Here is a 15,850-nt window from a genome sequence, read left to right on the forward strand (position 1 = left end):
AAATAATGTATACTGTTAATAATTAAATGTAAGGGTGCGGTAGACAGCGGTAGCAATGAGCTGGCGCCCCATTCAGGGACTGTTCCTGCCTTGCGCTCTATGCTTGCTGGGACTGGTGCAACTCCGGATGGATAGATGGATAGAATAATTAAACATGTACTACAAAGATATTTCAATGTTCCATAAAAGTTTTGAAGAATCTGCGTTCTAAGCTTACAGATGGCTTAACATTTATTACAGAGCTGATTGTGTGGTGATTGGTTACTTGGAGAAAGAAAAGGAAGGACAGGAATTGGAGGTTAGTATGTTTGAAAGAGACAGTAGTGCTGCAATAAATTATTTCATCGAAGGTCATGCACAACATAGCAAGCATCTTGCAGGAGGCAGAAACAATCTCTGGATGGAGCGCCATCTTGTCACTATCACTGCGCCACCCTGTTCCCATGTTTAATACATACTCTAATTCATATCATCATGAAAATGATATCAAGTATACATATAGAGAGCTATAATATCATGAATGTAATGTATTCTGTTTCCTGTCGTCGGAAGAGAAAGCCCATTCACACACATAGAGCACATAGAAGAACACATACAAAACAAAGCATTTAATGTGCTACTTTAGTTACGATGGTATTTGAGAAACTAGTAAATTAAATTATTTTTAAGATGAAATTTATGATGTTCTAAAGTTGACATTTTGAGCTTTTTTCCACTGTGTCCCTATTTTTTTTTTTTTATTTTCTCTGTACCCTAATACACTTCCATATGACACTCAGATGATGGGCTATGACTCACCTTTTAACGGCAACTTTCATATCTGACCATTTCTAATTTATTTCGGGCACTGTGTGACTTTTGAGTTTCTCCGCCACGCTATGTCACTCGATTAACTTCCTTTTGTTGTTTATACCACTGCTTAAACCAACAAATAGTACGTTTTTCCTTGCCTCCACTTGGTATTTGTTGAAATTCTTTTTCCCTCATGCTTTTGCTATTGCCTTTTCACAGAACGCTGAGCTTAAGGGCTATTTATATTGATTTGCATATTCATAGAGGCATAATTCTGGGAGGAGTTGGGGTGGGGCAGCAGGCGAGTTCACTTGTGTTACATTTCACACTGACTGGGATTTAGATAGCGGAAGAATGTGGAAGATGACGTACGCACAGATTTATGGAACTGTAATTTTTGTGCATACGCACATTTCTGTTTTTGTTCATATGCCATGTTTTATTGTGAATTCTACGCATGCCATTATACAAGAGGCCCCTGCCCTTGATTTGTAGGATTTGTAAGAAACCTCATACCCATTTTTGTGTGGTTTCTCTTGTCATTACCAAACATCCCTCTGGCAAACCTGAAGAGGAATAAAGCTTGAGAATGCTATGTTATAATAATATTAATAATAACTGTTTTTCTTTAGGAAAAATCATTCAAGAATGTCTTCTGTGGCTGGACAAGACATCTCAAATTACCACACAAGTGGTGAGTACCATGTGAATCACCCTTCCACCCATTCATTTTCATGAGTCACGTTTTTTTTTTTATCCAACTCAAGTTTGCAAGAAGGTGGAGACTGAACTGACATGAATAACCCCCTGGAAGGAGTGCTGTTACATTGAGTTAATGAGTGTGTTTACATGCACACACAAAACCCGGAAAAGGCAGAAACCTGGTTTCTTATTAATCCATGTTTGCATAAATTAATTAACCTATGGAGTGGCAATATGTGATGATGTCATTAAAATGCCCAAATAAAAAGAGATAAATGTCATCTTTAGCTGCTGTGATTCCAAAAACAAGCATGGAGCCTGTGTCTTGTGAGCACTGTGGGGAGTGTTACTTTGAAAAGTAATTTAGTTACTGTGGCCCATAGGGGGCACACCAGCTCCCCAGACCCGACACATGTAGACACAAGCTCAAGTCTCTACAGCACACAAGGCTTTTATTATTATTATTATTATTTAGGAACTGGTGGTGGATTTTAGGAGACCCAGGCCCCTCATGGACCCCGTGATCATCAGAGGTGACTGTGTGCAGAGGGTGCAGACCTATAAATACCTAGGAGTGCAGCTGGACGATAAATTAGACTGGACTGCCAATACTGATTCTCTGTGCAAGAAAGGACAGAGCCGCCTGTACTTCCTTAGAAGACTGGCATCCTTCAACATCTGCAGTAAGATGCTGCAGATGTTCTATCAGATGGTTGTGGCGAGTGCCCTCTTCTACGCAGTGGTGTGCTGGGGAGGCAGCATTAAGAAGAAGGATGCCTCACGCCTGGACAAACTGGTGAGGAAGGCAGGCTCTATTGTTGGCATAGAGCTGGACGGTCTGACATCCGTAGCAGAGCAACGGGCACTCAGCAGGCTCCTATCAATTATGGAGAATCCACTACATCCATTAAACAGTGTCATCTCCAGACAGAGGAGCAGTTTCAGTGACAGACTGCTGTCACTGTCCTGCTCCACTGACAGACTGAGAAGATCATTCCTCCCCCAAACTATGCGACTCTTCAATTCCACCAGAGGGGGTAAACGTTGAACATTATTCAAGTTATTGTCTGTTTTTTTATCTGCATTTTTTATTACTCTTTAATTTAATATTTTTGCTGCTGGAATATGTGAATTTCCCCCTGGGATTAATAAAGTATCTATCTATCTATCTATCTATCTATCTATCTATCTATCTATCTATCTATCTATCTATCTATCTATCTATCTATCTATCTATCTATCTATCTATCTATCTATCTATCTATCTATCTATCTATCTATCTATCTATCTATTTCAGTGGGAAACGCTTTTCATTCATTTCCCACCAGCACCCAAGTACATTGCTCCCAAGCACAACAATACACTCCTTTTCTTTCTCTGTCTTGTCTCTCTTTCACCCTCGCTCTCTAATAAATCCTGCACCCAGAAGCACTTCTGATGGGCCGTTAGCATGGTCCGGAAGCACTTCTGGGTGAGGTGGAAGCCCGACAAAGTAGGGCACTGCAGTTCCTCCAGCACCCCCTGGTGGCACCCACGGAGCCCAACAGAGCGGTGCCAAACTCCAACTCCCATGGAGCTCCTGTGTGAATCCGAGGCACCACTGCTACCCCAGGGGCTGCTATCTAGCGATCTGGGGAAGATAATGCCCCGTGCAAGTTCTCTGCCCCGGCACTTCCATTAAACCAGAATCCTGGCCAGGTACGGGCCCCAACCATCCACCACATTACATTATTCATTACTTATCAAAAATACAGCTAAATAAATAAGTTACTTATTATAACATGTAATGTGTTACAAACAGCATGTTACATTTGTGTTGCGTTTTTTTCTTTTATATAAAAAAAACGCTTATTTGCCTGGTCAACATTTATTATTGAATCCTAAGCCCCTATATGAACCTTTATTAAACTGACTAGAAATGTTTAAAACACAAGAAAATGATCAGGTTTTGCTGCATTTGCTTAGTTCCTTCATATGCTGTGAAGTGAAAACATCCTCAACTTGAGCCACCAATGAATCGCAGTATGATAACTGGCTGCTGCGTCACCTGATCACACTGTTTCAACATATTTATAGCAAATAACTGGATGAAAATTAAACTGGCACTTTGTTAATGTTTCTGTTTTCTGATCAAGTGTGTGACCGAGCCCTTCAAAGTTCCAGTGTTTTGGTACAAGTGCTTGTCTTACAACTAATGCTGCTGGGATAATAATAACCCAGGTATTTTTACTTCAGTAGAATACAGTGCATCCGGAAAGTATTCACAGCACATCACTTTTTCCACATTTTGTTATGTTACAGCCTTATTCCAAAATGGATTAAATTCATTTTTTTCCTCAGAATTCTACACACAACACACCATAATGACAATGTTACTTGAGATATTTGCAAATTTATTAAAAATAAAAAAATTGAGAAAGCACATGTACATAAGTATTCATAGCCTTTGCCATGAAGCTCAAAATTGAGCTCAGGTGCATCCTGTTTCCCCTGATCATCCTTGAGATGTTTCTGCAGCTTAATTGGTGTCCACCTGTGGTAAATTCAGTTGACTGGACATGATTTGGAAAGGCACACATCTGTCTATATAAGGTCCCACAGTTGACAGTTCATGTCAGAGCACAAACCAAGCATGAAGTCAAAGGAATTGTCTGTAGACCTCCGAGACAGGATTGTCTCCAGGCACAAATCTGGGGAAAGTTACAGAAAAATTTCTGCTGCTTTGAAGGTCCCAATGAGCACAGTGGCCTCCATCATCCGTAAGTGGAAGAAGTTCGAAACCACCAGGACTCTTCTTAGAGCTGGCCGGCCATCTAAACTGAGCAATCAGGGGAGAAGGGCCTTAGTCAGGAAGGTGACCAAGAACCTGATGGTCACTCTGTCAGAACTCCAGAGGTCCTCTGTGGAGAAAGGAGAACCTTCCAGAAGGACAACCATCTCTGCAGCAATCCACCAATCAGGCCTGTATGGTAGAGTGGCCAGACGGAAGCCACTCCTTAGTAAAAGGCACATGGCAGCCCGCCTGGAGTTTGCCAAAAGGCACCTGAAGGACTCAGAGAAAGAAAATTCTCTGGTCTGATGAGAAAAAGCTTGAATTCTTTGGTGTGAATGCCAGGCGTCACGTTTGGAGGAAACCAGGCATCGCTCATCACCAGGCCAATACCATCCCTACAGTGAAGCATGGTGGTGGCAGCATCATGCTGTGGGGATGTTTTTCAGTGACAGGAACTGGGAGACTAGTCAGGATAAAGGGAAAGACGACTGCAGCAATGTACAGAGACATCCTGGATCTTTCAGCAGGACAACGACCCTAAGCACACAGACAAGATATCAAAGGAGTGGCTTCAGGACAACTCTGTGAATGTCCTTGAGTGGCCCAGCCAGAGCCCAGACTTGAATCCGATTGAACATCTCTGGAGAGATCTTAAAATGGCTGTGCACCGACACTTCCCATCCAACCTGATGGAGCTTGAGAGGTGCTGCAAAGAGGAATGGGCGAAACTGGCCAAGGATAGGTGTGCCAAGCTTGTGGCATCATATTCAACAAGACTTGAGGCTGTAATTGCTGCCAAAGGGGCGTCGACAAAGTATTGAGCAAAGGCTGTGAATACTTATGTACATGGGATTTCTCAGTTTTTTTGTTTTTAATAAATTTGCAAAAACCTCAAGTAAACTTTTTTCATGTTGTCATTATGGGGTGTTGTGTGTAGAATTATGAGGAAAAAAATGAATTTAATCCATTTTGGAATAAGGCTGTAACATAACAAAATGTGGAAAAAGTGATGCGCTGTGAATACTTTCTGGATGCACTATAAGTATTGCGTTAGGTTACTCGGTACTCGTAAAAAGTAACCGAACTACGTAACACACGTCACTGCCCCCAAAATTGTGCTTCTGAGCTTAGCACTGTGCATTCAGCCCGTCAACACAAATTTAGATATTTCTGGAATATTGAGGCAGATTTATTTCAACCAGGACAAGAAATAATGCAGTTCCCAACTATTTACCTCTGGAAATTGATCTTTGTGGATACTTCAACCATTTTCTACCCGTGGCTACAGCAATTGTGTGCAAAGCTAACAGAGTGCAACAGACATGTTCAGACTACAAAATCCTTAACTGTAATGTAGTTAATGATTTACATTGACAAATAACTAAAGGAGACTAAACGAATAACTAAAGGGTTACTAAAGGAGAAATCCACATGAGTTAGCCCCATTTCTCAGAGACTGATATCCTGGTTTCTCTATGGGTTTATGCGTGTATTTTAGAAACTGAGTTTCTGTGAATAATTGGGTTATTAAAATGGATGTAAAAACACTCAGTGTTTATTTTATAGAGCAAATTTACGATGCTAAAATTCCAAATTCAAAATGTTATGTCCACAAAAGCCAACCTATAAAGCAAAATGGCAAATATTCTAAAATTTGACTTCTGGGGACAGCAAAAAATCGATGCATATGGCAAGCTGAAGTCTTAAATATACCTCTCAGGTAAATGCAGTTCTAATTACTGCAGTGCCATAAATACTTCTCAGGGGTTTTAGTTTACTTTCTATGATTGTTGTGCTTTTGGTGTTAATTAACATGCCACTATTTTGGATAATTTTCTAATGGGCACCTAATATGGGGATGGACTATAATGGACTATAAATAATTAAGTGCTGTTTGCTTTCTTTACAGTATGAATGTATTGATTAGACACATACTACAACAGTCATAAAAACATGTACTAGAAATACATACTTCATCAAGCAATTACTCCATTATAAAATTTACTGAGCTGCTTGGCTTGCCACATGACCAACTAGAAGTGGTTAACAGGGGTGTCTGAGGTCTGCATGGGGCAAAGGTGTAAATACATAAGGTATGCCCTGTGAGACTGTTGTCATGGATAAACCATTCATTAACTGAGGATAGGAGAAGAAAGGTGGGACCTAGATTGAATTGATTGAAAGGCCAGAGTCCACCATGTGTTGGCCAAAAGTCTTCGATACCCCATTGAACCCAAAATTCCACCGTGAAGTGTGAAAAGACATAAATACCAGGGTAAATCATCGGTCTGGGGACTACCCCACACTCTGCAACAGGAAGCCCTGCCAGAAAGAGTGAGCAGCTCAATGTCTAATGCAAGAAGACCTTCCATTCGAGGAGTAGGCAATTTGGGTGTCTAGCTTTTGGCAAGAAGCGTTGCTTTGCATCCAGGTCCTGTTGATGGATTAAGGACCTTCTATGAGGGGCCCTGTCCAGCTCTCCAAGAGTAACTGCCTGTCTCCTGGAATCTCCTCCGTGCCCTTGAGACTGTGCTGGGAAACACAGAAAACCTTCTGGCAATGGTACATATTGATGTGCCATCCCGGAGAAGTTGGACTACCTGTGCAACCTCTGTAGGGTCCAGGCATCGCCTCATGCTACCAGTAGTAACACTGACCATAGCCAAATGCAAAACTAGTGAGAAAACAGAGGAGGAGGGAAAAATGTCACCTCCACCTGTTAAACCATTCCTGTTTTGGGGGTCATCTCATTGTTGCCCCTCTAGTGCTCCTGTTGTTAATTTCATTAACACCAAAGCAGCTGAAACTGATTAACAACCCCCTCTGCTACTTAACTGACCAGATCAATAGTCCAGGAGTTTCATTGACGTGATGTTATACTCTTATTAAAAAGTGTTCCTTTCATTTTTTTGAGCAGTATATATTTATTTTGTGAAAGTCGGCCTGACATATTGGACCTGAGACTCACAAATCTAAATCAGCTCATGAGGATTTACTATTTCCATGTCATGTAGATGCAACACTTGGGCCCCTAAGCCCCCTCACCTGGTACACTGCTGAAGCCTACAGCCACTTCATCAGGCTTCTCATTATTGTTCTGGTTTTAAGCCATTGGTTTAACACTTAGTCAACAAGATAAAATCTAATTTGTAGTGTCACTGGCCCAGTGCTGGCATCAACCTTACAGTAGCCATGACGCTAAAGGACAGGTCTCGAGGGATTTCTACATTTCTACACCATCATGCCATCTCTTTCACATACACTGGATTCACACAGTAGTCAGATTCTTTAACTGTCTGCACACTGTATTGTGCTGCAGATTTAATTTTAAACAAATATATTTCCCATCAATCTACAAACCATAGCCCATAATGACATTAGACCTCAAGAAGAAATTGATGTTCCCAGACAGCTCTGTGAGTCAGAGAGAATCAGTGTGATATTTGACAGGTCCGTATTGCAAGAAGATTTTTATTGCTTTAATTAATACCAGCCATGGTGCCTGTCAAAGACAGGTGAGGGAATAACTTCAAATATCTCTTATCCTCTCTTATCATATCTCTTGTCCTGTGTGGATTTTCAGTGCCTTTCCACTGCATTTGTGTGTGTCTGAATGTCTCTTCACTGGCGTTCCCTCTGTAACCCGTTCCTGTAAAGCCAGTTTCTGAGACTCTGTCTTTATTACGTGCCTCCTGTTCGGTTTTATACTTCTAGTCTGTAAAGGTGACTGTCAACATGCATCTGACGCCTTTACTCCTCCTTGTGTGTCTCACACTCGCACTTCCTCTTTCAAGGGCGTCACTAATGCCAAATTGACCGATCACATCCAAGTCAGACTGGACATGCAGAACATAGTGTTTTATTATATGGTAGATATGCCACAGCATTTTTTTAAATTAATGAATATAATGGACATGGTGGGAATAGCATGGAGGGGAAAACAAAAAGAGGAAAGTCCTGACTTGAACTACGATAGTTGTGTTGATGGTAAAATCCCCCAAAGTCAAGCCTGTGAAGTTTTCATGCTCTGGGCTTGTGATTGTGGAGAGGAGCAGCATGGCACTTATTTCTGTTTCCGAATGACAATTTCGACAAGTTCAGGCCTGAAATGTTTTAATTAAGACTGTCCAAGTATATTTTAGCTGAAATAGAAAAATCATTATTTAAAGTAGGCCAGTCATTTATTTGTTCAGTTTCCAATTCCTATTATTTCCAGACTTGTAATAGAATTTTATGAAACTGCCTCCATTTTCTATGTTTCACAACCAGCAAAATGGTTCAGGATGGATTCAAAGATAGTTACATGTCAAACAGAATGTCAAATCTAGCCACAATCCATCCATCCATTGTCCAACCCGCTATATCCTAACTACAAGGTCATGGGGGTCTGCCGGAGCCAATCCCAGCCAACACAGGGTGCAAGGCAGGAAACAACCCCCGGGCAGGGCGCCACACACCCACACACACTAGGGAAAATTTAGGATCGCTAATGCACCTAACCTGCATGTCTTTGGACTGTGGAAGGAAACCCATGCAGACACAGGGAGAACATGCAAACTCCACACAGTGAGGACTTGGGAAACGATCCCAGGTCTCCTAACTGTGAGGCGGCAGTGTGACCCACTGAGCCACCATGCCGCCCTCTAGCCACAATGTACCTCATTAATGGAGTATTCAATTCAAAAGGAGATTAAGTAAAAATGTGCCACTGGGGCAATAACACAAGGGTGTACAACAGGGGCTTTCAATTTAAGTCCTGAGGTGGCTGTGGGTTTTTATTTCCAATCAAAATTAATTAGAAATTAATTATTGCTCACGTAACATTTTTTAGTTGCTTCTGAGATTGCTTCTGTCAGTCATCAACAGCTGCATTTTCTGCTTTTTATCGCTTCCCATCTTCTTTACTAGCTGCTAATTAACTATGAGATGCAAAAGACAAAGCAATTAGCAGCTCAAAACCATAACTTGCTTGCCTTTACATCTCTGTGTGTGTTCAACACGAAGTAAAAGAACAGCAAAGGACTGCAAATTACTAATCTGCACCTGGCCACAAATCATTTGGATGATAGCCTGGAAAAAGAAATATGTAATATAAGAAAACCATAGAGCTAAATAATACAGTAAGTTGTGTTAAACTCGACAACCCCCTTTGTTAAAGTTTTGCCTCCTGAAAAACATGCAGTGATTATGATAGGCAGCTTCAAGTGGAACACAAATATCATTTCCGATTGATTGTATCATGTAGAAATCTGGAAAAAGAAGAAATTAAACTTTTAATGAATTTAGAGTGTTTAACAACTTAATGATGCTGACACATTGCATTAGTTCAATGAGCTCAACATGTTTTAGTGCTGAAATTCTTTTGAAACTGTGGAATTCTTTTGTACACCGCATCTGATGATTCTCCTTTCAGGCTCCAACGATAGTCGGCCAACATCGATGGATTCTACTTGTCCCAATACCACTTTTCCATCAGTGGAACTCTTCACTATATTCGCCATTAACTAACATCAAAATTAGCAATGAAGAAGTCCAAGTGTAGGTCAAGAAAATGAATTTTTGACATGTTGCACGTTATGGTTTTCTATGTTGTCAGCCAGCTGGATATTATTTGGTGCTCTCTAGTTGTCAAGAAAATTCCCAATGATGTCTCTAAATGCCTACCATGCAATTTCTGCCAGCCCCACTAGCAAATTTTCAAACTGCTTGTCATTGGTGACGTCTGAGATCTGTACAACAAGAAAGATGTCTTCCTTAATCTTGGCGTCAGTTTTTGATGGAAGTGTCTGTCTCAAATATCGAAATTCCTCTTTTTCCTTGCTTACTACTTTCATGAAATTTTCTAGTCCGAGTTCTATACGAAGAGGAGGCAAAAGTATCTTTGTGGGGTGAACATGTGGTGTATGTGCCATACTTGTGTACCCTTACAGAGGTCAGCTCTTTTTAATATAGTGAGGCTCTCCAACATGGCTGTCACATTCACAGTATTTGGTTTATCTGAGTATCGTTTTAGTTCAGCACAGATGTTGTTGTTGATGTTACTGTATATTGTCATCAAGTAGGGGAGAGGCAACAACAACAACATTTATTTATATAGCACATTTTCATACAAAAAGTAGCTCAAAGTGCTTTACATAATGAAGAAAAGAAAATAAAAGACAAAATAAGAAATTAAAATAAGACAACATTAGTTAACATAGAAAAGGAGTAAGGTCCGATGGCCAGGGTGGACAGAAAAAACAAAAAAAAACTCCAGAAGGCTGGAGAAAAAAATAAAATCTGCAGGGGTTCCAGGCCACGAGACCACCCAGTCCCCTCTGGGCATTCTACCTAACATAAATGAAATAGTCCTCTTTGTAATTAGGGTTCTCACGGAAGGACTTGATGATGATGGTCATGCAGACTTCTGGCTTTTAATCCATCAATGTTGGAACATCACGGTGTTTTGAGTAGATGGTGGTGGCCACCTCCAAAAGGACACCGGAAAAGGAAACAGAAGACAGAGTAGGGGTTAGTACAGATTTTAGAGTCACCATGATAAGTTATTATAATGAATTGGATATACAGAGTATCAGGATTAAATTACAGTGAAGTTATGAGAAGGCCATGTTAAAGTAATGTGTTTTCAGCAGTTTTTTAAAGTGCTCCACTGTATTAGCCTGGCGAATTCCTATTGACACAGTACAGAGATGCGAAACGTTTGGATGCTAGTGATCGAACCAGCATGTATTAAATGCAAAGAAAGCAGCCTTGGAAGATGAGATTTAATTCCAACCTTCGGTCAGCTCAGTCCGGCAACAGACAGTCATGATCAGAGCTGAATTTTGGGTCTTGTGGCCTTTTTCTCAAGTAACCGCCATTTTGGGTAACCGTTCCTAGGGCTGTATCACGTGTTTCTAGAGGAGTGACCTTGAGTTCATCAGAAAGACTGGATAAAAGGCCAATAGTTTTACTAAGCTTTATCCAGTCTGTGGATAAATCCTTTAAAACTCTTGTAGAAATTCTTTGTGTTTGATTTTCGCCTCTCGTCTAGTTTTCGACTTCTTGCCTGAATTTTGATCTCGTTTGGGTTTCAATCCTTTGATTTATTTATGTCGTGTTTGTTTTGTTTTGCTTTTTGCACACATTGACTCTAAAAATTAGTTTTCCGTTTCCTGACATCCTCTCTTCAGTTTTATAGCACTCTGACTGGAATGGGTGGAATCAATTGCCCTCCTGGGGCATCTTTACAGAGCTGTGGATAGAAGGGAGACAATAGAGTTAGCAACAGCTCCCCCTCTTGTCCCGGAGTGGTATGACATACATCTGATGAGTCTGGAAGGTGCTCCTCTGATGCACATGAGTGACAAGGGGCATACTTATAACATTAGAGGAAATCACAGAATTCGGCGATTGCAATAAAATTGTGTGATATAGGAAAATTTAAAGTTGATTTTTGTGATTAGCTGCCTAATCCTAAACCCTTAAATTACACCCAAATGTGTTTAGGAAGCAAAAGTATCCCAGTGTATTTAGCCACCAATGAGCTTTTTTCAGAACTTCAAAGGGGTCAAAGATGATGAAGTTCCTCTGATAGGTCAGAGGATATGTTTCCCTGAAACTATAGATTTTGACTCAATTATATAGAGCACAGAGCAAGCAGATTAAAAAAAATGAAGACACGAATAAAGCCATAATTGCATATAAGGCGCCAGACTCTGTGCTTCAGGGAGCTTTGCCCTTCTTCTTTGTCTGTCTGATAGATACAATCAGCAGCATTCAGGAAGGAGAACACAACTTTATGAGCTTTTCTTTTCCTCTGCTGGTACATCGAGCCAAGATAAAAGCTTGTCACTTTCAGGAGGCCCTGGCTTTATGATAGAACCTTTTTTATGGCCATGTACCATCATCGAAATCATACACACTGGTATGAATAATTCATATCATGCCATATTTCTAAAATGCACAGCATTACGCCCTGATTTGGTGGCAGCCTTTTTTTTTAACTTCTGTCTTGTTTTCCCTCTTTAACAGGCAAAACTGTGGCCAGCTGTGAAATGCAAATAAACGTTAATTGAGAATCATTGTGTGCATCGGTTATAAAATGATGACAGGGCACCAGCTTCCTCAGTAAAAGCTTTACACTCCGAAAAATATGCTGAATTGAAGGAGTGTAAATATTTAACCAGGAGACTCGGAGCAACGTCCACTTGCCTTTAACAGTTACCTTGATATTACTGAGCTGATGCTCTTGTGTGCAGCATTGACAAGTGGACAGCACAGTAGTTTCTGGGTTTCTACTGGAAACCCGATTCATGCAGGGTCAAACATGGAGTCACTGCTGGCTTTGAAGTGGCATGGCACAGTTTATCATTCACCGTCTAAGCCACTGGGGGGCATCACTGCCTTACTTTTACTGGTCACCATTCATATATTCATTTATGATCCAGATGTTTTATTCCAAGGTGGGAACTGCAGCAGAGTTTGGGGGCATCAAATGCAGGACAGGAAGTCTGAGTGAATTGTTAATGAGGCTACCTGTGCTGGTCAAAATATAATCGTTTTCATCCATCCATCCATTATCCAAACCGCTGTATCCTAACTACAGGGTCATGGGGGTCTGCTGGAGCCAATCCCAGCCAACACAGGGCGCAAGGCAGGAAACAAACCCCGGGCAGGGGGCCAGCCCACCGCAGGACACACACGCACACACACACACCACACACACACACACACACACATGCACACACACACCAAGTACACACTAGGGACAATTTAGGATCACCAAAGCACCTAACCCGCATGTCTTTGGACTGTGGGAGGAAACTATAATCATTTTCTACATCAAATACAGGTAGTTGCCAACTTCTGACCACTTTCGGTTCTGATGAACTGGTCGAAATTTGACCTGGATGTGAGACAGACCGGTATATGAGCATATGGATAGTAATGTATAATAAGTTCCTTAAGTCATATTGTTTGTTTTATATCCTTTTTAATCATCATTCTTAGCACATGTATGTAGATTTTCTGTTTTGTGCAATTTATTTTTTTTTATTTTATGATTTTGTTTTGTTATTACTAAAATGCTTTCTTTGTTTTTGTTATGTTACGTCATCAGTGTTCGCCTCTCCCAGTGTTCATTGTGTTAACTGTGAGAGGAGGAACTGTACAGGCAGAGTCTGAGTATGTTTACTGTTTTAACATTTCAGCCTGTTAATAATAAATATTAACAAAGAAAGGGGGCGGCACGGTGGCGCAGTGGTCGCGCTGCTGCCTCATAGTTAGGAGACCCGGGTTCGCTTCCCGGGTCTTCCCTGTGTGGAGTTTGCATGTTCTCCCCATGTCTGCGTGGGTTTCCTCCGGGCGCTCTGGTTTCCTCCCACAGTCCAAAGACATACAGGTTAGGTGGATTGGCGATTCTAAATTGGCCCTAGTGTGTGCTTGGTGTGTTTGTGTGTGTCCTGCGGTGGGTTGGCACCCTGCCCAGGATTGGTTCCTGCCTTGTGCCCTGTGTTGGCTGGGATTGGCTCCAGCAGACCCCCGTGACCCTGTGTTCGGATTCAGCGGGTGGTTCAAGTGTCAGAGCAAAGGGTCTGAACACTTATATCAATGGGAAAGTTCAGTGTTTGCAGCAGCGTCTAAAGTCCTGTTTTTGCTTTGTCATTCTCTGGGATTGAGTGTTCCTTGCTTCAAAGACAAATGAATTTAAACGATTTTTGTACAAAGCTGAAAGAGAATATAGTAAATTGTAAAAAAAAAGTGAAGGGATCTGAGCAGTTTCTCTATATAGACTTGTGTTGACGTTCCAAGCTAATCTCTGGCATCAGAAAACAAGAAACGGATGGAAAAAGACACAACCTTTCTTTAGTGGTGTTTTGGGAAAAACAGAAGGCTCAGGAAATCAGATTAAATAAATAGTCAGTAGACTGAAATATCTTAAATAGCTCAGTTATTATTAGACAGGAACACAGTGATGTACACATTTTAAAAAATAATACATTTAAAATAAAACGTAAAACAATTTCAAATTAGGAGCATTAAGGGGGCAAACCAAACATGCTGAATATTCATTATTAATTATTATTACTAACCAAGCAAATGTTCTTTTATTCATTGCTAATCTGTTAAAATAAATCTTTCACTGACAGTAAAAGTATAAACTATCTTTCCTGACGTAGCATGGAATTGCTTAAACTTGTTGGTCTGGACTAGACTCTTACACAGGACTCTGTCACCTCTATTAATTATACTTTAAATGACTTTCCGACAGTCTCATCCTCCATTTAGAATCTTCTGGAACCAAACGACCGGGATATGCAAGTCAGTCAGTCTGTCTGTCTGTCACTAATGAACCCAGTTAGGCTGAATCCCTGGAATTGATTTGCACTTCAGGTCCTCTCCTGAACAGTGAGCAGAGGAGGCTATGAGGTACCATAATAGCACACCAGCAGTTCAGAGGAGCATCTTGAAAATGAATCATTCACATCACACCTAACCTCTCGACTAGTACTTCACAAAGCATGGTGCTCTATACTGTAACTTAACATCCAAATAGCACAACTTCATTTATCTCAAAACAGATTTTTTGCATTGTATACCATGTGTGATCATATTCTATATTTAGCTGAAATTTTTCCAGAGGAATATATAAACTGCTTAGTATCATTTTTTTATGTATGTAAAACTGCAGCTCTGGAAATTGAAATATCTTGTTGGTGAGGAGTGAATTAATAATATTTTATGTTTAAGGTTTTTCTGACTGCACTGTCTTTTCCTTCAGATAGATAGATAGATAGATAGATAGATAGATAGATAGATAGATAGATAGATAGATAGATAGATAGATAGATAGATAGATAGATAGATAGATAGATAGATAGATAGATAGATAGATAGATAGATAGATAGATAGATAGATAGATAGATAGATAGATAGATAATTTGTGTTATGCTTAAGTGTCAGAGGATCACCTTCCAGGCTCATCTGCACCAGAGGGGGTGCTGTCGCTAACAGTTTTGTCTCCTTTTGTTTCTGCCACAGTGCCAAGGAGACACCTAATAGGGGCCATTAAGACAGAGATGCCCTGCCCCTTCCAGCCCATATAGTATAAATGTGAGCATCCCTGAAAAGTGATGTTGCTTTTTGGGCCAGAGCAACAACCAGAAAAGAGCTCCCCCAAACCCTGACCCAACCTTTAAAGTGCCATTTGCAGTCTGATTTCCAAAGCAACTGCCTTTATTTCTGTCGCTATGCCCTCAAACCCCTATTTCCTTTTTACCCTGAAACTATTTTCTTTTGTATATTAAACAGGGCAGCCTTGATGACAACTCAACCTTTATTTATGACCCTATATAATTTGTCTCATTGACCACAATCGATAGATTGTCTGTCATATAGTGCCTTTTATATCAATCAATCAGACAGACAGACAGATACAGTCATATGAAAAAGTTTGGGAACCCCTCTTAATTCTTTGGATTTTTGTTTATAATTGGCTGAGCTTTCAAAGTAGCAACTTCCTTTTAATATATGACATGCCTTATAGAAACAGTAGTATTTCAGCAGTGACATTAAGTTTATTGGATTAACAGAAAATATG

The 15,850-nt window shown here is 40.5% G+C and overlaps 1 protein-coding gene across 1 annotated transcript in view; it reads left to right on the plus strand.

The window, feature by feature from the left end:
- Positions 1-15,850, plus strand: part of syt12 (synaptotagmin XII) — a 375,899-nt gene that overhangs the window by 230,479 nt on the left and 129,570 nt on the right. The window contains exon 2 of the mRNA XM_028793531.2: positions 1,425-1,486. Within this exon, the coding sequence (XP_028649364.1) occupies positions 1,441-1,486 (46 nt within the window). The 5' untranslated portion in view covers positions 1,425-1,440. The remainder of the gene's footprint in view (positions 1-1,424; positions 1,487-15,850) is intronic.

Source organism: Erpetoichthys calabaricus, chromosome 2 (assembly GCF_900747795.2).
Source record: "Erpetoichthys calabaricus chromosome 2, fErpCal1.3, whole genome shotgun sequence".
NCBI classification, from domain to species: Eukaryota; Metazoa; Chordata; class Cladistia; order Polypteriformes; family Polypteridae; genus Erpetoichthys; species Erpetoichthys calabaricus.